The 23660-nt window shown below is 42.2% G+C and overlaps 1 protein-coding gene across 1 annotated transcript in view; it reads right to left on the bottom strand.

Moving 5' to 3' along the window:
* Positions 1 to 3146: 3146 nt before the first annotated feature.
* ALDH7A1 (aldehyde dehydrogenase 7 family member A1) overlaps positions 3147 to 23660 on the bottom strand; it is a 41598-nt gene continuing 21084 nt past the window's right edge. The window contains exons 9-19 of the mRNA XM_036070353.2: positions 22769 to 22866; positions 18532 to 18573; positions 17399 to 17493; positions 15540 to 15624; positions 14029 to 14135; positions 12104 to 12220; positions 10734 to 10831; positions 10456 to 10529; positions 6841 to 6916; positions 5404 to 5460; positions 3147 to 3380 (exon numbers count right to left, since the gene is read on the bottom strand). Coding sequence (XP_035926246.2) covers positions 5406 to 5460; positions 6841 to 6916; positions 10456 to 10529; positions 10734 to 10831; positions 12104 to 12220; positions 14029 to 14135; positions 15540 to 15624; positions 17399 to 17493; positions 18532 to 18573; positions 22769 to 22866 — 847 coding nt within the window. The 3' untranslated portion in view covers positions 3147 to 3380; positions 5404 to 5405. The remainder of the gene's footprint in view (positions 3381 to 5403; positions 5461 to 6840; positions 6917 to 10455; positions 10530 to 10733; positions 10832 to 12103; positions 12221 to 14028; positions 14136 to 15539; positions 15625 to 17398; positions 17494 to 18531; positions 18574 to 22768; positions 22867 to 23660) is intronic.

Genomic DNA, 23660 nt, shown 5'->3' with positions numbered 1-23660 from the left:
GAAGGGCAAGAAAACGGAATGGTGTTGGCAGAATCCTGTGTCACCACAGCAGAGGGGGCACCTGACAAGCTCTGTAGTCACAGAACAAAGATTAAAACCACTGACAGTAACTGCCAAAGGCTGGCAGGGAAGGAGTGGGGAAATGGATACTCTGACCTCTGTGCTTTGATTTTCTGCACAATCAAAAACCAGAACACAAAGAAAGCTCAGGTGAAGGAGTCCAGAGGTCAGCCCTGAAAGACACATTGCAGGAGAATGTTGGAGAATGAACCTGCAGGAGCAAAGTGAGTGCGACCACCATTCTTTCCAATTTTTGCTAAAGGCAAAATTGTTTTCTGCAGCTTACAACAAAGCAGCCAAACTGGTAGACCCCAGATTACAGTTAAGAAAATGAAGTTCAAATAGGTTAGCTGCTTTCTGAAGGTCACACAGGTAATCTGAATAGGACTCTAAAAAGAAAACAAAAAAACTTTAGTAACAGGAATTTAAAGGCCTGGGCCACAGCAAGAATTGGGCGCCTGGATGGCTCAGTCGGTTAAGCGTCCGACTCTTGATTTCAGCTCAGGTCATGATCTCAGGGTTGAGATCAAGCCTCACCTGGTCTCTGCGCTGGGTGGGGAGCCTGCTTGAGATTCTCTCTCCCTCTAAAAATAGGTAAAGGCCACAAGAATTAAATCAGTCCAATACACGTGTATGTATGTATACACAACCACAGATATACACTAATCACTGAATCAGAATATACAACCTACAAACAGATCTTGGTATCCACAAGAATGCATCGTATTATAAAAGGCTCAGTGAGGAAAGGGAAATCCATTCATCAAATCTGGGCTGGGGGGGGGGGGGGCGGAGTATTAAATATGTGAAGGGGATATCAATTTATATCAAATCATAGCTTACACCTTAAGGCCAAACGGATTAAAGACCAATAGGCCAATCCCACAAAACACTTACAGGCCTTTCCAGTGGAAAAAAAAAATAGTCTCTATATTTTTAATCCAGAACCCTATACCGAATTTTCCATTCAATGTGGGGACAAAGCCCTTTCCTTTAGAAGACTCTGCAAAAACTACCTCCAAAACCACCAGTCAGGAAGCTTCTGCAGGATGTGCTCCAGCAAGACTAGAGTATAAAGCAATCAGACAAAATGCATGGGAGCCAGGAAGCAAGAGTCTCTAATGCAGAAGACCAGCAAAGGAAAGGGAAATTCACCGAGGTCACTTGTATGCTAGCCCCGAGCAGACCATCTCATTGAAGCAGAAGACAAAGAGCACTGGGACAGGTGATCCCTGGAAAAATAAAAACAGCTTCCTGAGTAACTGGAAAATCTTAACAGGCATGTGACAGAATCCAGGCATTTAGAAATAATTAGTAATGGTCTATTTTTATGAAATATCCAGAATAAGCAAATCCAGAGACAGAAAGCAGACTGGTCGTTGCCAAGGACTGGGGAATAGGGTGAAAAAGCGAGTACTGCTCAGTGGGTATGGGGTTTCCTCTGGGGGGTGATAAAAATGTTCTGGAACTAGTCAGTGGTGATTGCTGCACCAATGAGTCAATGTACCAAATGCCACTGAGATGCACACTTTAAAATGGTTATGTTGTAGTTTACCACAATAAGAAAAAAAATAGATGTAGAGCAAATTAAGCAATAAGGGCAATTACAAACTCCAGGAAAAAGACAAGAAAGCAGGCATGATTTGTTGCCCTTTGCACAGTCATAATTAAGTCATGACTACAGACTTAACCAGATGCTGTGGTGTAAAGAGATGAGGGGAATGGAGGGAAAGAGGCTTTATGTTTGGGGAAGTCCTAATAAGAAAGTTAATCCTCACCTACCGCATTGAGAACTCTGCATTCAATATCTAAACTGATTTACCGAAAAATAGCAGTAGGAGCTTATTACTTAGGAATAACATGGTCAGCAACAGTAGAAAAGGTGAGGGTGGTCACTCCAGTAAGGGGCGGGAGCAGATCAGGGGGAACAGTGTTTTAAGCATTCTAGGCCCACTGTATTTTTAACTGTGTACAAATATTTAAAAATACACTTTAAAAAAAAAAGCAGAGGAAAAAATTTATAACCTAACTTTCTAAACTTAAATCGGAAAAACTATAAAAGATCAATAGATTTGGGGCATCTGGCTGGCTCAGTGGGTAGAGCATGTGATTCTTGTTCTTGGGGTTGTGAAGGTCGAGTGAGCCCCATGTTGGGTGTGTAGACTACTTAAAATCTTAAAAGAAAAAAAAAAAAAAACAATAGATTTGATTGCATGAAAAGTCCAAAACTTCAGTACATCAGAATGTATCAACACTTTCTGGGACTGAAAAATAACATCCTGGCACCTAATGTCTTCACACTTCCCCTTAAATTTCCCTTTAAGGCCAACAAACATCTCAAAACCAAACATGAGCAGTTACGTGCAAGAGGGGAGAAGTACAGAAAGGGTAGAAGTTGCAGACAATCACCAGCGCAAATGCCTACAGCAAACAGGCAGATAAGTAAAGTTACAGTGCAGGCAACAGGAGAAAGATCTGAGGTGCTAGGAGGGCAGAAGAGCAAGGACATGGCCTCCTCAGTCCCCTCAGCATTCCCAGGGACAGAGAATGCCACGAGAATGATCTCTGGTTGCATAGCAGGGAAGAGAGGAGTGAAAAAAGTAACCGCATCCCTATTTCCTTTGAGAAAACTGCCTCAGCTCCATTCTGTGAGGTCTTCCTCATGAGTGCCTGCCTCCCAAAATGGAGGTCAGGACAATCAAGTCTTCCAATGCCTGCCTATGGAACTACAAGAGTCAGGATCCCAGGGTCAGACGGTGGGATGCTGTCTCCAGAGACTGGAGAAGTACAGCAAGATGCCAAGACACTCAGGGTTCACGGCAGTGGTGGAAACTGGCATGCTGACCGCAAGCCTTCTTGTCCACAATGGGGCCAGGAGATGGCAGTATGGCGACAGCACCAGATGCAAGCAGTCAGGAGGGGCTCAACGGAAACAGTAATCAACACGAAGCGGTACAGGGCCCCTAGCACCTTAAAATACACAACCCTAACAACACACACAAAGGTGTATCTCAACTTCCTTGGTTAAAAACACTAACAAGTGACATTTATTTGTTGAGTCACTAAAAAAGGACAAAGAGGGACAATTTAAGCACAAAATTTTTTAATAAGCATTGTAACAAAAATATGTGCTCATAATTGTTAGAAACATGTGTAGAAAAATTATGAAGAATTAGTTTCCAAAAAAGCGTTCAGAATCAGTTTTACTTGATTTCTATACGTAAGACTAGATCTGCCAGTCACCCCAGCATGCTAGAAAATTGGCCACCGTATCATGGCTTTAACAGATACACAGGAGGATGGAGAGCCTCCTTAAAAACCTAGAAGAGAGAAATCATAAATGTAAAAAATTTTAAGGTAAAACAAACACTGATACAGTTTATATCTTAGAACATTTGTTTAAAAATATCATCCTGGGAAAACCCAGGACATAAGAAAATATTTCAATCAAAAATCACCTTGCACAATTTCACAAAATAACAATGGCCTGTCAGCATGTGATTCCTAAAAGTGTTTTAAATGGTGCTTTACTTTCTTCAGATAGTAATACAGTCCCTGAGACAGGGCTAAAACACTTAAACATTGTGACCTAAAATAAAAAAGGCAAAACAAAGCCATAGCAAGATTTTTAAAGTTAATGCCCAAATTGCATGATTTTCTTAAGCAACTACTTATTTTTAAACGTACAGATAATCTCAATATAGCATAATCCAGTCTATGATGAACTTTAAAAAATGGAGAAAATTTGGCTTTCAGCAGGATCATTTCATGAGATGTTTCAAGGTGAACTAGGTCAATACGGAGCATACAAGTGTGTGTGTGCATGTGTGTGTGTGTGCTGGAAATGCATGATTCCAAGCACCTCATTCTCCAACATCATTTTCTTTTTTGTGGGTTTTAATTTTTATCAAAGTTATACATTCTCTTGACTTAAAGAATCAAACAGTTCTTAAGACATGTTCTGAGAAACAGCCATCCCTCCCATCTCCACACCTGACCTCCCATTTATCCTCCTGAGACAACACTTCTTCAGAATTTACCTCCCTATCTCCATCAACCTTTCTTAACTCTTTCTTACGTCTGCAATTTTAGGCATTGCTGCTTTTCCACTAGAGAACAGGAACTGTCCGCCTCTTTGATGTAACCCCAACTTCTTCCTGCCCATATGCTCTCAACAGGTATCTATCACCAGCATTTCACTTAATTAATATTCAAGGTTGACAACAGCATGCCTTGGTAAGCCCTAGTCCCAGCTACGCCATGGGACATATTATGAATACCTTTCCCACCCTGATAAATCTTTAATTGCTTCGTTTTTTCATTTGCTTACTTCTCTGTCATAACTCAACCCACTCTTTGCCAGTCGTCCAAATCTCTCCATACACCCTGATGCATTAGGTTATCTACAAATGTCATCTTCTTGGAAGGCTTCTGCCCAGGTCTAACCCAGCCGGGCAGGGTAGACTGCCAGGAAGACAGGAGACCTTCAAGAGCCAAAGTGGGCTCCAAAGGCAACTTTGGGCTGAACCACTCCAAAGGCTCAGTTTCCCAAGAGAAGGAGGCAGATTCTCAGCCACGAATAAACGAACTTTCCTCCTTTCACAAAAAAACCACATGCTGCCACACACAGAGTGGTCATTCTCCCGGAACAAATCCAAGGGCAACTGCACAAATGTAATAGCTATAAAAATGGTCTAAGGCTGCATAAGAAACCCAGACACGCTTTCCATAGACACGGGCAGAGTCCTTGGCAGGTGCAAAACCTATGTCCACCATGCATATCTTTTTTGCGGTGACACAAGCCAATATGAGCAAGAGAAGTCATAATGGTGATAAAGACCCTTAGTCATTTCATACAGAGCAAGTCATTCCACATGGGCATTTTGCTGTGCTAAACCACATGCAAGGAACATGAACACACTCCCTGCAAACACGCTAGAGGCTAATGTGAGTCAATACTCACTACGGCAATCTTTACTCACACTCAGCAGATGTTCCTGCATCTACCCAGAAGACTTCTAGTTTCTTCTCCATTCTATTCTGTTTTTCCAATTTCCTCCTATTGCATCTACTCCTTTTTTTTCTAAATTATAATAAAAAATTCTTAAACTCACAAACTACTAGTAACAAAAAATTCATCCTATCTTTTACTAAATATGGCTATGTCATGACAATTTAGTTTTATTTTTAAAAAATAAGTCTCTTGATTTAGCTGGGGCCTGAGGGTTAAGAGACTAGCCACTGTTGTAATCAAAATGATGCATTTATTCAGGGCAAATCTTAATTTTCTTCATCTTTAGAAGAAATGCCTATAAATCTGAAGTAATGTCAATTTATTGTCACCTTCACTGAAACTTGATTCCTTGAGCCAGAGGAAGGTCCTTACTGTAGTTGATGGTACTAGAGGGGGAAAAAAAATGAACAAATTCAATGAACGGTAGTACATACATAATATAGAATGTTTTATACCATTAAGAAAATCTAGCATTTCTATACACATAACAAGGTGAAATGTCCAAGATACAAGTTGGTAAAGAAAAAAAAATTAGGATACGAAACAAAGTTAGTACAGATCCAGTTTTATAAAAGAGAAAAGACAAAGGAGAGAAACACAGAAATCTGGAAAAACACGTATCCAATATGTTATTCATAGTCTTCAGGGCACAAGAATATGGGGATCCACTCTAGATGTCGGGTGCGCAAGGAAAGTAAAAGGAACGTAATTGATTTCAAAGAACAGGAACCAGGAAACAAACAAACAAAAATAAACAAAACCCCACAACAACAAGAATGGGAACCAGGAGAGCGTGCATGTGTCTGGGACTTAAGGCACAGCCAAAAGCACCTCAGAATTTCCAGACAGACATCAAGTCACTGAGGCTCTAAGGGGCTAAGTTTGGGAATCCACCTGAGGTTACAGGGCTAGTGAGAAGCAATAAATTGAGACTAAGATGAGCATCCTTGGATCCTCAACTTGTGTTCTTTCTATAACATAACATCACATGGGCCTGACCCACCTATTGTTTTAATACAGTTGGGTAAAAATATTTCCAACTAAGGGAAAGGAAAAACAGCATACAAGTGGGGCGCCTGGGTGGCTCAGTCAGTTACGTGTCCGACTATGGATTTCGGCTCAGGCTGTGATCTCGGGGTCGTGAGATCCAGCCCTGCATCAGGCTCTGCGCTCAGCGTGAGTCTGCTCGAGATTCTCTCTCTCCTTCTCCCTCTGCTCGTCTCCCAGCTCGTGTACCTTCCCAATAAATAAAGTATTAAAAAAAAAAAAACCAACCCCAAAATAGCATACAAGTAGAACAACCAACTCCTAGTAAAATTCTCCCTGAGGCAGGCTCCTGCACTAGCCACTGGTGTGCTGGGTAAACGAGCTAATGCACCGTCACAAGCCATGCTCACTCCTGTGGCCTGCAGGGGCCCTGCACACCTCCCCTCTGCTATTGCTCCTACCATCTGCAAGGGTGGTGGCCCCACCCAAGGAGAAAACTGAAAGTACAGCTTCTCCCACTCTCTCCTACTGGTTGACCCTCCAATGTCCTGCTCCTCTGGTGTCTCCAGACAGAAACCACCACTGAGACGGTTTCACAGTCGAGCCCTGGGCACTAGCTGAAGTGGGACAAGAAAGGGAGACAAGTAACAGTACAGGATGGATGCCCTGGGAGGGGACAGCTGCAGTTCGTTACAAAACCAAACTGAAGTGAAGCCGCACGGAAAAGCACATTCCAATGGCTCAAAGCTCAAACCGACCCTCCCAAAGCCTTTTCTTACCAAGTGGATCTTCTCATGTACTGTTTCCAGGCATCGCTACCAGACTCCCGGCCACCTCCAGTGTGCTTTTCTCCTCCTAGACAAATACACAAGAAGTTCACAGATCGTGAGCAGTTTCTCCGGGTGCAGCCTCTTCTTGGGAGCACGGAGAGAAACACACCGAAAGGAGACCAGAGCTACCTGACCAATGAGCTCCCATTTAGCTCAGAGTATCTCCTCTACAAACAAAAGACAGAGACCAAATAAACAGGAAAAAAGAACTAAGAGGAGAAAAAAAAAAAAAAACCCCAAAAGGAATAAAGAGGCAACAAATTTGCCAGAAACAAAAGAAAACCAACCTTACCATTAGACCAGATATTAAGATGGGAAACTTCTGGACAGTGGAAATAGAATTTTCTCATTTAAGCTTAGCTATACACAATTTTCAACAACATATATACACTGCTTTTATAATATTCTGAAATATAACATGAATGTCCTTATATCATAAGAAGGTAATGAGTCCATAAAACAATAAAAGGGTACTATGTACAACGTGCCATCAAAGCACAAGTCTTGGTGGTGTTTTTAGTAACAGCACAGGAGAAAACACTCAACAGAAGAGCTAGAAGAAAAATCTGAGCAGGTGCCTGGCTGGCTCAGTCAGTGCAGTGTGCAACTCCTGATCTCGGGATTGTGAGTTTGAGCCCCACGTTGGGGATAGAGATTACTTAAAAATAAAATCCTAGGGGCACCTGGGTGGCTCAGCCGATTAAGCGTCTGACTCTTGATTTTGGCTCAGGTCATGATCTCAGGGTCATGGGATCGAGCCCTGTGTTGGGCTCTGCGCTCATCGGGGAGTCTCCTTGAGATTCTCTCTCTCCCTCTCCCTCTGCCCCTCACCCAGCACGCAGGCACTCTCTCTCTTCTCTCTAAAGTAAATAGATCTTTAAAATAAATTAAATTAAAAAAATCTTTAAAAAAAAATGAGGAAATCTCCCATATAAAAAAAAAAAGATGGAAAATAGGAGAGAAAAGATAACAAAATTAGACAATTCTTCAAGAGTAACATTCAAGTAATAGTTCCAGTAATTAGAAAAATTGGGGTGCCTGGCTGGCTCAGTCAGTAGAGCATGCAACTCTTGATCTCAGGGTTTTAAATTCAAGCCGCATACTGGGTACAGAGATTACTTTAAAAAGCAGGGGCACCTCGGTGGCTCAGTCGATTAAGTGTCTGACTGTTGGTTTCAGCTCAGGTCACGATCTCAGGGTCGTGAGATGGAGCCCCAAGTCAGGCTCAGCATGGAGTCTGAGATTCTCACCCTCCCTATCCCTATGCCCCTCCCCCTCAACATTCTCTCTCTAAAAAAACCTTAAAAAAAAAGAGAGAGAGAAAAAGTGGAAGGGAAAAAATTTGTCAAAAATACTACCAAAACAGAACTAGCAAAAACACCCCAACCCTGAAAATTATGAGCCCCAATACTCTAAAGCTAATCACTGGCCCAATGTCCAAGAAAAATTTGTACAAAGACCTCCACTGACATAAATAGGAAAAAATAAAAAAAGAGAGATTGGAAATCAAAGTGGACTGGGCTCTTCATCCACGATACCAGAAATCATAATGCAAATGAATAACAACTGCAAAAGTCTGAGGAAAAATTATTGCAAACTGTGCAGGAAAGACACAGCAGGTCTGCTTGCAATGTTGCTGCCTGTGGGAACCTGGCTGCTAAATAGTTCCCTCCACGGACATTAAACTTCTCCTAAATGATAAAAGTGTCTCACGGGACCTCAGCTGTTTTGGAACAATATGGTTTATGTTAAACCCCTGCTTTCTCCTTCAGGGAGTCTGGAGTTTCGGTATATGCCAGGGAAAGGAGGCCTGGGTGACCAGCCCCCAACAAAAGCCTTGGGTGCTGAGTCTCTCATGAGTTTTCCTGGTAGATGACATGTCACGTTTGTCGTCCCGATCCATTGCTGGAAGAATGGAGCACATCCTGTGTGACTCTGAGGGGGAGGACACGGAGAAGCATGGTTGGTTCCTCTGGTTTCCTCTTGACCTCACCGAGCATGATAACATCATGCCACACACACAGAAGAGGAAGGTTTAAGAAAGTTCATCTACGCTAACAGAGAGTCAACAAATAATGTCTAAAGTGGAGAAAGAGTAAACAGTTAAAGCACCCTACTTTGAAAAACTGAAGTAGGGGCACCTGGCTGGCTCAGTTGGTGAAACACGCCGCTCTGGATCTAAGGGCTGTGAGTTCCAGCCCCACGATGGATGTAGAGATTGCTTATAACTAATAAATAAAAAGTAAAAAAAGTAAGGAAAAAAAAAAAAAGTAAATTTACTCAAAGTAGTTGCTGCTGGGAATGAAGCCGGAATAGAAAAGTGGGAGAACCCCCTTTCCCATTTAAAAATTATAACTTGGGCAGGCTCCAAGGGAGAAGAGTCAGGTGCACAAAGAAGTGTGGGCTACAAATGGAATAAAGGCCTGCAGGGGGAGAGACGGACACACTGGTGCATGCAGGCCACCAGGGCCGAGCCTGAAGGAAAGCAGGAGCCTTTCATCAAAGTTGGCACACTGAATAGTAAGGGCAGCAAACACTGGGCTGAAACATTAAAAACTGCCTTGAACGATTTAAACTGTTGGAGATATTAATGCATGTGTGTTTTCCTCTACACATATATAGACATATATGTAAGTATAAACAAGGTAATCTGTTTTCACTATACTTTCCCTCGTTTTTGGTTGTAATGCTTAACACACAATTGTTAGTTGGAATGGCTTTAAAAAAAAAAAAAACTATTAACCACTTTAAGCATTAAGAACTCAAGGCTTATTATGAGAAAATACAAGCAGAACCCAGTGTAAAAAAACAAGTTGGTATTTTATCTAAAATAAAAGCTAATGTTTAACACTTACCACATCCCTTTGCAACCCAAAACCAGAGTTTTTCGTGTGACGGAATCTGGCTTATCTCCAAAGCCAGGGGTTCTTAATGTTCTTTGCGTCATAGACCATCTCCCCAAAAAAGAGATGCCACCATTTCAAGGGGTCACATATCCTAGGCTAAGGGCCCCGGCTCCAGTGTGATGCTGTGTTTGAGAATAAAAAGTCGGATCTTGGACAATCACTCTGAATGTGGCACGTAAGCTCCTCTTAAGCATGTTAACCAGATTCTTACCAGGTTCTATTATTTCGGTTTCTTGGTCAAACTTTTCTAAAAGCTACGACTGCTTTTCCCTTGCTGCCCAAATGGTGTCCCCTCCCCAAATCCCTATGTTAAAAACCTAACTTCCAATACTTTGCTGTATTTGGCAAAAGGACTTTCAAGGAGATAATTAAGGTAGAAGTCGTAAGCCCAAAAAAGGAGTGATAAAGGTATGGCCCTATAATAGGACTGGTGTCCTAGGAAGGGAAGAGGCACCAGGGATGTACGGGCAGGCACAGAGAAAAGGCCACATAAGGGCTGAAGAGAGGCCTCAGCAGAAACCAGCCCCGCCAACACCTTAACCTTGGACTTGAGAACGTCAGTTTCTGTTGTCCAAGCCACCAATGCCATGGTGTCATGTTATGATACCCCGACGGTCTAACACACTGCCCCCAGCATGGAAAAGGATTCTCTACATACCGAATGCACCTCCAATCTCAGCCCCACTCGTGGGGATGTTGACGTTCACAATGCCACAGTCTGATCCTTTCGGTCTGTGTGTAGAAAGGGAAGCATGGTTGAGAGCAACATACAGGAAATTAAGAAACAAAACAAACAAAAAAAACCCAAACAAAACCTCTAAGACTCTCGATGCTCAAAAATGGTCTTTCAACTACGATGGTTTCGTTTTCTTTTTTGTAAGCCCATTCACCACACAAATTAGGCTTATGTAAATTCCCAAAATAGACAAATTATACCCAAGCCAGCGAAAGATTCTGCCCAAATCCTTGGTAAAGATGCTACTTGAAAGTCCCTGTTTCACTTCATTATTCCAAGCAAAGACTTCTTCTTCATTCTGAAAGGACAGACAATGGAAGATGTTAGAGGACGCAGTATTCAGGTCAAAGTTCACGATGGTACATTTCATGAGATGTACCAGTATAATTTCAGCGCACAAAAGTAAACTAAAATCTCCATCTCTTACTGTTTCTCTTATACACAGCTTTGTGGGGTTTTCCCTTAACTGTACTCTGAGAAACAGAGAGGAGGACAGGCTTCCATTCAAGCTGCTACATCTAGGAGCCAATATTTACTGAGCTCCTACTATATGCAACCCACTGACCTAAGCACTTTGCATGCATTTAGGTTATTTAATCCTCATCCAATGATACAGGTTTTATATTATCCCCAATTTACAGATTAGGCAAGATACACTAAATAATTTACTCAAGAATTCACTCACATACACACAGTACAAAACATACAATTATCCTCTCTAGTCACATGACGTGAAACAATACTAAGACGATTTAAATCAAGGTTTTTAAAAAGCAGTCCTGGGGCGCCTGGGTGGCTCAGTCGTTCAGCGTCTGCCCTCGGCTCAGGTCATGATCCCAGGGTCCTGGGATCGAGCCCCACATCGGGCTCCCTGCTCAGTGAGAAGCCTGCTTCTCCCTCTCCCTCTGCCTGCCGCTCTGCCTACTTGTGCTCTCTCTCGCTCTGTCAAAATAAATAAATAAAATCTTTTAAAAATAAAAAGCAATACTATAATTGCAAAAAGATGTGATTCTCATTATTATAGTTTAACTATTAATCATGGCACATTCAAACCTTGATTCGATTGCCAAATATCTGCTGGCATGGCTTGGGCCTGTCTCATGGTGGGAAAGGAGACCCTCTAGCTCTTTCCGTCTGCTAAAACCCCCAGTCTCTCCATGGATACAGGTTACAACTATAAGTCTTAGATCGCTCATGTAGCTTCTCATTTGTCTGCTGATACTCAGCACTCAGGCTATGGGACTATCGGGTCCCTTCCGTGTGGAAGCTGCGCATCAGGCCCACACACCTCAGAACACGTGACACGTGAAGGAGAGCCAGTCTCCATAAATTCCAATCCGGTGCTCAGCCTGCCTTGGTCTCCCTGACAGCGAGCCCGACATGTTCCACAGTATATAGTGTTCATCTCATCACGGTTTAGCCTTCACCTTCAAACTCCTACTATCACAGTGACTTCCTAAAACCTCCCGAAAGGCTAACCGAGTGTAATTTCATATACCTTCATTTTCTTTCGTCTTCGCAGTTGTTTCAACATCAAACTCAAGAAAAGGGAAACAGAATCCATTTTTACCTTGAATTTAAAGACGTAAAGAATCGGAGCAAACGTCTCTGTGTGTGCAATGGACGCGTTGTGGGCCAGACCTGTCACAATTGTCGGTTCTACATAATTGCCAGGGCGATCCATGACCTTCAGTAGAGAAATAAAGTAATGAGAATGAAGGCATTTTGCTTTCTGGTACTTCGGGTCAGAGGACACAAGCTTTCCCTATACTTAGAGGAGAGAAAAAAAAAAACACCATTTATACAGATAAATTGTTTCCCCAAAGTAACTTCCCACCATGAACAAAAATCTTCTCTGTCTCCTGTTGATACTAACTTAGTTGGTCAGAGAAAAATAGAAAAAGGAGTGAAGGAGCAAAAGCTGTGACATGTGACGTGAGCAAGTGACACTGAAAAAAGTGACAGGTGGCTTTTTAAAAAGTTTATATAATGTAAAAACAGGTCATCTATACTGTCTCAAGACTGTATTATATACCCCATCCCCAAATTCCTACGTGGAAGCCTTAACCCCCACAGTGTGACTGAAATTGGAGACAGACCTTTAAGCAAGTAATTAAAGTTAAATGAGGTCACATGGGTGGGGCCTGAATCTGACAGAATAGAAGTCCTTACAAAAAGAGATACCAGAGACTTATTCTCTCCACACTCAATGCGTGGACACTGAGGAGGAGGTCGTGTGCATGGTGTGCCAGGAACAAAGGCCTCACCAGAAACCAACCCTGCCAGCACCCTGACTTCAGACTCAGTCCCAAGAACGGTGAGCAAAGTGAATTTCTATTGTTTTAATGACCCAGTGGAGTATCTGGGTGGCTCAGTTAGTGAAGCGTCTGCCTTTGGCTCAGGTTATGATCTCAGCGTCCTGGGATCAAGCCCCGCGTGGGGGGCTCCCTGCTCTGTGGGGAGTCTGCTTCTCCCTCTCCCTTTGCCCCTCCCCCACCCTGCTTGTGCTCTTTCTCTCTCTGAAATAAATTCTTAAAAAAAAAAAAAACCTGTAGGTTAGTCAATACTGTCCAAATAACTGATTTTGTGGATTGTACTTAATTACTTGTCTTCAAAATCACTCATTTATAGTATTACACATTTTCTTGCTTATTGATTTGACTCCTCGTTTTTCTTTTTTTTTTTGCTAAAATTTCTTCCTTTGTTAAGAGAGGTTATCAGTTTCTAAATACCAGGATGCACACTTCTAACTGAGCTTTGTATTGCGCTGTGAAAGTCTTCTACACCGTTGTTTGTCCTTGGCATGTTCTCACGTATCCGTTGACAGACACTTCAGAGTTCTATGGGAAGTGCAAAGTCCATGGTTCTGTGGGAAAGGAGTTCAAAACTCTGCACCACTGCATAGACCATCATGAGGGCTAAGATTTATATAGTATAAAAATGGGAATACTACATCAATGGAGAAATGAAACCCAACTGTCAATCCACTGCTTAGACTAACATACTGACCAAACAAACAGCCAACCAGTTATGCTCATTATTTTCATTACCCTTTATGCCAACATTGCCTTTCTAACCAATTAGTTATGCAACAATAATGTTTTTGGTAAAAATGCTGGCAGCAAAGACGCCTATTATGACCAAACTACCTAGGATCCCGTTTTCGATACCCTGCCTTTTAAAAGCAACCACTAAATACGGATTCTGACTGCTCTGAACACAAAGTCTTTTACTGTCCCAGGAAAAGGAGGTCTCCCTTCCATACAAATTCCCAGGGACTCAATTCAACAACAACCACGGCTCTGAGTTTCCTGTGCGTCCTTCCAGAAGTGTTCCATGCATTTCATGTTGTCAGGCACCAAAACACCGATTTCCCCCTTCTAAGAGGGATGGAGAAAAGACAAGACAGCAGGAGACCCTTCCCCCATCTGCCCAGAGCCCTGCTCGTGCCTAAGGAAGCAAAACTGTGTCACTACTAAGCTCAGGCGTCATTACCTTGCCACCATAGACCACGGTGCCACCTTCTTTCTTTGCTTCCTCCACTGCTCCCAGAAACATGTTCACTGCCTGTTTGGTGTGGAGTGGCCCATAGAGAACATTAGCTGCACAGAAAAAGGAATGCTCTTAATCTCACCCTGAATGGCATCATTTTATTGTTAGACGAGCTCTCCCAATGAACAGCCCCATCTCTTCATACAGCCCTCCAGTGTAGGGCAGGAGTCCGCAACCTTTCCCAGTAAAAGGACAGGAAATACTGAATCCTCTGCAGGACGTATGGTCTCTACCACAACCGCTCATCTCTGCGAGGGGGGCGAAAGTAGCCACAGAAGACACGGAAACCAGGGGGTGGGGCTGTGTCCTGACAAAGTTTCTCTACATGAACAGGGGGCAGGCCAAATCTGTCAACCCCTGGGTTAAAGGAATGGCTATCAAAGAATCAGAGCACTGCATTAAAACTTAAGATCCGGGGGGCCTGGGTGGCTCAGTCAGTGAAGCGTCTGCCTTCGGCTCAGGTCACGATTCCAGGGTCCTGGGATCAAGCCCCGCATCGGGCTCCCTGCTCAGCGGGGAGCCTGCTTCTCCCTCTCCCACTCCCCCTGCTTGTGTTCCCTCTCTCGCTGTGTCTCTCTCTCTGTCAGATAAATAAATAAAATCTTAAAAAAAAAAAAAAAACATAAGTTCCATTTATTCACGACCATGAGATCATTCTCTAAAAACTTCACAGGCTCAGAAGCTGCTGTGGAATTCAATGGGAAGAGACGGATGCTGTTGGAATCCAGAGCCTTAAAGGGGACCAGGGGACAGAGGAAGAAGGGGATTCAGGTACGCCGCAGTGAGGAGGTGGCACCTTAAGAGCACCAGGCATGGGAAAAGCCGGGTGAAGAGCATTTCCAATGGAAAGGGCAGCAGGACGGAGCCTGGGACACTCGGAGCTCCACGAGAAGGATGGAGAAGCTGGAGCTCAGGGAGCAAAGGAGCGAATGGTACACAGGAGTCAGGGTGGGTAAGAGGGGGAGGCAGAGGTCCCATCATGAGAGACTGTGAGCCGGATCCAGAGGGACTGGGAAGGAATCCAGGTTTTAGCTGAAGAGCAGTTAGCAGTCACTGGAGTGTAGGAAGCAGGAATGTGATTTGTCATCTAATTACATTAAAAGAAAAAAAAATCACTCTGGCTTCTCTGGAAGGCAGAAGTGGAAGCAGGCAAGTCAGCTAGGTGCAGCCTTCCACGAGGATGCTCGTGGCTTGCACGGAGTTTTAAAAGTGAAGAGAGAAAAGCTCATCTGAGTCATCCCATCGGAACACCACGTCCTAAGCTCACCCACCAGCTGACATCAAGCACTGAGGATCCTAAGCTAGGAGCGGACGTGACACCCCAAGTGCCCAATAACCCTGCTTCTTATATCCTCAGGCCTCTCAGGAAAGGAAAAACAGCAAGTATAAGATCAGAAACACTGGTAAGACCAGTTGTTAAAAACGAACATCTTTGAAATAAACCAGATACTCACAGTCCCATGGGTTCCCCACACGGATCTGAGCATAGGCCTTTTTAAGTCTATTTACAACTTCATCATGGATGCTTTCGTGTAAAAACTAAGTGAAAAAAGAAACATTCAGGAGAATAGTCAAACGTACAAATTTGTTAACAATGTGAAACTTTCCATAATTGTACTGATTTGCAACTCATAATGGTTTTTAAACACTATGACCTCTGAAAACATAAGCAAATAATGTATTAGATAATTTCTAATTCTAATATTAACTACATTAAGGCAAAATAATTTCCACTTGGTGGATGTTAGAAAAAAATTTTAGGTGATGTCTTTATCAAGTTTCTAAGGACCTATCTGGCCAAGCTTCACACATCAATTAAGCCTGTTTTGGTTCTAGAGCGTTTGACATCTTAATTACCAGAGAACCTCAGGTTTACCTGTCCCTGTGGTGACTAGACATCATAGCAGAATAGTCGGGCTACTGATGCTGTGTAACACGCCCTCAGCCTCAGGCCAAGTAGGGCTCGGGAGGGAGGCCTCAACCAGGAGCACCGCCCTTGGACTCACTCGAGACTCGAGGTAGGATGTAAGTTCCATGCTCTGCTCCCACCGACAGAGATGAACTTGTCAAGCCATCCATTCTCTGGGTTGGTCTCCATGTAACAAATGATCGACAGTCACGGAGAGGTCCACAGTACTGGAATGGATTTTTCTACATACCATTAACTGTCCCTATGGAAACCAATCTGGGCAGTGACTAATAACATCCTCTAACATTTAACACTAAATATAAAGCCTGATTATGTACACTTGCCCCAACACACAAAGGAAAGTAAAACTCAACCGAATAGACAAATGCTTGACTTCCATCTCATTTCAAATTTTACCATGTGATTATCTTTTGAAGTACCGATTTCTGTCTTAGCGTTAGCGTAGTAAATGTTTAAAGCAAACAAATTCAATACATTGTAAATGTTCTATGAACATCCTATCTCAGATTTTTTTTGAGAGCTTCAACTATGGAACAACGAAGGAAATACAGATAGATAATCAATTGTTGTAAAATACATGAAAAATGAATATGAAAAGTTACAGAAAAAGGAGACTTACTTTCCAGGTATCTTTTATTCTAATTTACATTATGTCAACCTTATAAAGAATTGGTTCATTCTCACTATGGGTGAGAATAAAAACACAAAGTCATGAACATCAGGGTTGTATCCCACACAAAACTGAAATCTAGCTCAAATCTAAGTATGGAGATTAAACCTTCCAAACCCCACACACGGATGCTAAACCACATCCTCCCTATATGCTCGTAATACTGACGTGTTCTATACGTTCGTGTGCAGACTATATATTCATACAGAGACAACAAAGTCGTCTGCTTTTCAATAAACCATGCCATATCAAGTCTAGATCTAATACCAGACTTACAGGCCCAAAATTAAAATCTTAATAATATTTTACTACTTAAAGTGTTTTTATGAAAAAACCAAGGCAATCTTTTAGCAAATGATTTGCAAATTCTCCAAACTTTTAGCTGATTTTATTCTCTAAGTGACATTGGACTTTGTCCATATTGTTCTAGGTTTAAGACTGAAAACAGGTCTCATTCCCCAGTCAAACTGCAATCAATGAGTGTGAGTCCACTTTTAGTTTGGGGTGGAGGGTGAGGCAAAGTCCCTGGTTGATCAGCACCATCTGCCTTGAGCAAGGAAGAGAGTAACCGGACCACAGATGTGCCAACCACGTCTGCAGAATACATTTTCCTAGCAGTACTTCTACACCACATCCTAACAGTACAATGTGATCCTAAGTGGGGTTTGAAGACAACGTCATCCGACGTCATGTGCCCTCGCAGACACACTCACCAGGCGCCTCGCGGTGGTACACCTCTGCCCAGCTGTCCCCACTGCTGCGAAGAGAGCCGATGGAACAACTAAGCTGAGGTCCGCATCCTCAAAGGCTTAGAGAGACAAAACAGATACCCATCAGTGTCGCCAAGTAGACTTGCTAACTAGTACTAAGTGATGTCCTCGAAGGCTCAGTAATAGACTATCAGCATTTCCCCTGTGCTAGAAGCATGCTCACATCACGGGGGCAACTTTTCTTCCAGGGAGGATTACATAAGAGCAGAATAATGAGCTCTAAGGTCTTAACCCCAGTACAGATGTCAAAGGAGATTAATAGTGGTATGTACCTCACGGGATTACTGTGGGGATTAAAGGAAATAACTCAGATGAAAGAGCTGAACACAGTATCTGTGAAACCCAGCGCTCGCTAAATGCTAACTATATTTTTGAATGAACACTCTTTAACCAGATGGGTTCAACCAGAATAAAGCCATCACCACAGTCTTTTTAAATTTCTGGTGCACACCACAAATATATAGGCATTTACACATGATGATGATGATGGCAATATGCAAATTACCAAATTTTGCTTTTTATCACAAAATCCATGCTTCTATCAAGCAATCACCCTACTGATGTCCATTATCCAGAATAGGCTGGTAGCCTCTTTCCTTCTGTGCCCAACAACCGAAAAAGACAATCAAGTCAATTCCAAGCCTACAGGTAAACGATGCAATGCTTTAAGGAAGGACTCCTTCCCAGTATAAAAGCACTCAATATTTCATTACAGACAAGCTAATTTTTTAAAATATAAAGGAATCAGGAAGTTGTGTAAGAATTACTTATTCTAGAGAAACATGTGGGCAGTTTTCAGAAAGCAGGAGAAGGAAAAGAAAGAAACCATGTCGCACCAGAAAGTCTCGGGCACAAGCTCTAAGCCCCAAGTAGCGTTTTCCAACATGAATACCTGTCCTTCCTAGTCATCTCTGCCTTCAAACCTTTGTGTCCTGTCTCACAAGTAAATCCTGAAAGCCAAACTTACGTCTTAGACGGACACAACAGAGGAAGGATGAGTTTCTTTTTGAGTCCTTTATGTTCACCGTGGCTACCAAAGCTATTCTGAACAGAAAATAAATGAAAGGCAGCCTTACCAATAATGGCATTGTTTCCTCCAAGTTCTAACAAACTTCTCCCTTTAAAAACACAAACACACATTAAAGCCCATTTCAGTATTTAACGCACACTGCAAGAGGGCCTGAAATCACAGCCTATGTCAATTATGTTCTTAATTTATTTTCAGATTCCAAATGTAGCATGAGCATTGCATCCATGTCTTGATTTTCATAACTGTACCAAGCTTATATAGCACAATGTCCGTACTCCTAAGATATACACTAAAATATTTAGTGGTAAAGAAACACAATGTTTTCAGCATTTCTTCAAAGGTTAAAAATAAACCAATAAGCACCCACAGTTTATGTGCGTGTGTGCATGCTGGAGAGAGAAAATGATAAATGGGGCAACACAAGCCATTGGGTGAATTTCATTAAAGGTACCCAGGAATTCCTTGTGTTCGTCTTGTAACTTTTCTCTCATTGTGAAATTATACCCCCTGAAACTGTAAGTCTGGGAAACTGTGTAATCTGCCAAGATATTAAACAGAGAATTACCATATGACCTAGCAATCTACTTCTGGGTCCTTAACCAATAGCTAAAAGGTGGAAACAACCCAAGGGTCCATCAAAAACTGAGCAAATAAACAAAAATATTATCCAGCTCTAAAAAGGAAGATTATGACATGCCACCACCTTTAAGACATACTATGTAGAGCCAGCCAGCCACAGAAGGACAAATACCGCGTGGTGACACTACTCATAGGAGGTTCTCAGACTGGTCAAATCCACGGAGAAAGAAAGCAGAATGATGGTTGCCAAGGGCTGGAGGATGGCAGAACTGGGGAGTTCGTTTTTAATGAGGATAAAATTGGGAAAACAAAAAAGTTCTGGAGAGGGATGGTGGTGATGGTTGCAGAGCAATGAAAATGTACTTAATGACACAGAACTATACACTTAAAATAGTTTAAATGGTAAATTTTGTTATATACTATATATAAACATATATATACACACACACACATTTCTTTTACCACAATAAAAAAAAGTTAAGAAATTTTTTAAAAATTTAAATCAGAAAGTATCAAATAGGCAGAAAGCTACGGCTCCTGAGTCACCATGAAATCTCTCCTCATCATCTGATACAGCGCCTTCAAATCTCTTTCCTGTTCATTTATATTTTCTTGACATCATAGGAACTAATTTGCTCTTACACCTTCTCCCTAAGTTGTTAAGGGCTGTTTAAAAATATCACTGCATACTATGGAACAAATTTTACTTACCTCCTGCTCCCGTGTTGGATAATATTGATTACTGATCATCAACCTCTTGATTATCTAGTTCAGTCAGGGCCAAAGGGTAGGTCTATTAGAGCTCCTGATAAACATGCCAATTTACATTCCAGGAAAGTTACACAGCAGCCTACGAACGTCTACGAACACCATTCTTACCTTACACACCTCAGCAATAAAGAACAGAGATGTGCCTCGACTTTAGGGCTTTTACTGCTGATCTTTTGAATATCTTTCCTTAAATGCCCTTTAAAATCCACTTCTACGTAAAAAAATACTACTTATTTGATATCAGGAGCACATGGGGCAGCAGGAGAATATGTTCTCTCTCCAATGCTCTGAAACAGTTAAGCACCCAGGGGACATTATAAGGAGATGGGGCTGTCATGACCAGAAGTCACTGCTACTCATCAGCCGTAGTCTTTACTACAAGAGAGGATTTAATGATAGCTTGGCTGGCTACAGAGGAGGACGATGCTACCTGCTAAGGAAAGGAAGGCAACAGCGGAATCTGCACCTAACGTGGGATCCTGCGGCCCGGCTTCAAGGGACACACCGCAGAGAAGGGACCTATACATTCCATATCCTCCTACTTCTCTGCGTGCTCCCTAATTAGACTCATAACCACCAACCCTCTCCAAGGAAAGAACCTATAACTGATGGCAGATGGATACGTGTTTCTAAAGACTGTAATCCTTCTACTAAACTACTACTTAAGAGAGAATAACCAACTATAGCTTTGAGTAAGAAGAAGGGGAAAGGAGAAGGAAGAGATGAATCTGCTCATGGAAGCAGCAGGATTAATGATCTTGAGCACGCCGGGACAAGCTTCTTGGGCCAGGTGTGGATCTTCGAACAAGTTATCTATTCAAAAGCTTTGCCCATTTTTTAATTGGGTTGTGCTTTATATTGTTGAATTTTAAGAGTTCTTTATTTATTCTAGATACGAATCTCTCATCAATAAAGGATTTGCAAATATCTTCTCCCATTCTGTAGGTTTCTCTTTCCACCTTTTTGTTAAGTTTCTTTGGAAGCACCGAAGTTTTATTTTTGATGAAGTCTACTTAATCTTTTGTTGCTTGTGCGTTAGGTATCATATCCAAGAAACCATTGCCTTGACTATTCCTCTATTTTTTTCTATGAGTTTGACAGTTCTGGCTCCTACGTTCAGGTCTTCGGAATATTATTTTTTGTGTGTAAGATGAAGTAGGGGTCTAATTTCATACCTATGTACATGGATATCTAGTTGTCCCAGCACCCTTTGTTGAAAAGACTACTCTTTCTCCATTGAAATGTCTTGGCACCCTTATCAAAAATCAAATGACCATAACTGGAAGGGTTTATTTCTGGACTCTCACTGTTATTCCACTGATCTTGACATCTATCCTTATGCCAATACATCATCTTGATTACTGTATTTTTGTACCAAGTTATCAGGAAGTATGGGTCCTCAAAATTTGTTCTTTTTCATGACTGTTTCAGCTGCTTTGAGTCCTCCACAGTTCATCTAAATTTCAGGATCAGCCTGTCGATTTCTGCACAGAAGCCAGGTGACATTTTGAAAGGGACTGCAATCAATCTGTAGATTACTTGGGCAGTATTGCTCTTAGGCTGTAACAATACTAAGTTTTCCAGAAAGTGAAAATGGGACGTCTTTACATCTACTCAACGATACTTTGTAGTATTCTGTGTGAAAGACTTCACCTCCTTTTGTTAATTTTTTTTTTAAGATTTTATTTTTAAGTAACCTCCACACCAATGTGGGGCTCCACCTCACAACTCAGAGATGAAGAGTTGCATGCTCTACCTACTGAGCTAGCCAGGTGCCCCTGTTTAATTGATTATTAGGTATTTTATTCTTTTAGGGGTACCTGGGTGTTCAGTCAGCTGAGCGTCTGCCTTCGGCTTGGGTTGTAAACTCAGCCCGCATCAGGCTCCCCGCTCAACAGGGAATCTGCTTCTCCCTCTGCTCCTGCCCTCTGCTTGTGCTCTTTCTCCCAAATAAATAATAAAATCTTTCTTAAAAAAGGTATTTTATTCTTTTTGACACTACTGTAAACGCAATTGTCTTCAGAATTTTATTTCCAGGTTGTTCATCGTTAAGGTATAGGAATACAAGTGATTTTTGTATAGTGATCTTGAATCCTGCAACCTGACCTTACTTAATAGCTCTAATGGTTTGTAAACTTCCTGTTTAAAAGCAACACCTGGAGTGCCTGGGTGGCTCAGTTGGTTAAGCATCTGACTCTTGATCTTAGGGTCTTGAGTTCAAGCCCTGCACTGGGCTCCATGCTGGGCATGGAGTCTACTTTATTTATATATATATATATATATAAATATATATATATTTATAAATATATATATATAATATATATATATAAATAAATGGCAATGCCTTCGGGATGGGGAAAATAAACAAATAAAAGCAACACCTTTATAGTAAAACACCTGGCAGATTTAGTAGTCAAGTCTCATTTTAGGCTAGGGTTAGTCAAAATTCAGCAAAATCGCCAAAAACCGACAGTCAATATTATCTCTGAAAACTTCTTTAAGAAGCCGTAAAGTGGAGCACGCAAAATTCTGTGCCTACAACCCTTGTCAGTCGTATATACGTAAAATGTGAAAGGAGAAGAACAGACCTAAGTCTTCCATTCCATATTCACTCTAGGTCCTGTCAATCCCTGCACCTATTTAAAGTGTGACTTTTCTGTTTTTAATTTGCCAAACACTTCTGATAGAAATCAAGAAATGTATTATCTTGATAGGATTTCCCTTTGGTCATTTAGGGGGAAAATGACGTGCTTTTCCAAATTATGCTCCTCAGTTTGCAGTCTCCCCATTCATAACTGCATCCCTTTTCTCTTTTACTTGGACATTCAAACAAACATGGCTGGTGTCCCCACCGAAAGGAGAAAAACCCAACTTTGAGATTTCATATCCATAGAGGAGGGAACAGCAATGCTCATGAGAAAGCCAACACTTACCAAACCTCTCCTGCACCATAAGGGCCACCTGTTTTCCCACCTGGGTGCTCCCGGTGAAGGACAGCAGGTTCACCCGCTCATCTTTGGCCATTGCTGTGCTGCAGGGGAATAAACAAGGTCACCCAGGCAGAGAAGCCCAGCAATGGCGCCACCTACTGGCACCAGGCCAGAGCACTCTGACACGATTCCTCACCACAATACGGTAAGTCTATCCCAAGAGTGCGAGGGAAGGTCTTCATGGAAATGAACTAGATTTTCACAAGCAGAACCATACAGTCCAACAAGCTAACCTGGTTTGGGAGCTCTGTGTAAACAGAAATCACCTTGAGGACACTGTTAAGGACGAAAGTCCTGGGGTACCTGGGTGGCTCAGTTCATTAAGCTGCCGACTCTTGGTTTCGTCTCAGGTCATGATCTCAGGGTCCTGGGATCCAGCCCCACATCGGGCTCCACACTCAGTGGGGTGTCTGCTTCAGGATTCTCCCTCCTTCTGTCCCTCCTCCCACTCACTCTTGAATGCTCTCTCTTTCTCAAATATTTAAAAAAATAAAGGATGAAAGTCTTTCCTATACATCATAACCTTAGTATTTCCTTGGTGAGCACCCCAATTATGTTGCAGACTCCTAAACTATTAATTCCTTTAAGAATTAAAAGTCTGAAGGGTGCCTGGGTGGCTCAGTCGTTGGGCGGCTGCCTTCGGCTCAGGTCATGATCCCAGGGTCCTGGGATCGAGTCCCGCATCGGGCTCCCTGCTCAGTGGAGAGCCTGCTTCTCCCTTTCCCTCTGCCTGCCACTCCCCTGCTTGTGCTCTCTCTCTCTCTCTGTGTCAAATAAATAAATAAAATCTTAAGAAAAAAAAGAATTAAAAGTCTGAACACTATAGGGAAACATC

Source organism: Halichoerus grypus, chromosome 2 (assembly GCF_964656455.1).
Source record: "Halichoerus grypus chromosome 2, mHalGry1.hap1.1, whole genome shotgun sequence".
In the NCBI taxonomy this organism is placed as follows: Eukaryota; Metazoa; Chordata; class Mammalia; order Carnivora; family Phocidae; genus Halichoerus; species Halichoerus grypus.
Note: the sequence above shows the minus strand (reverse complement) of the source record. Positions and strands in the feature narration are given on the sequence as shown.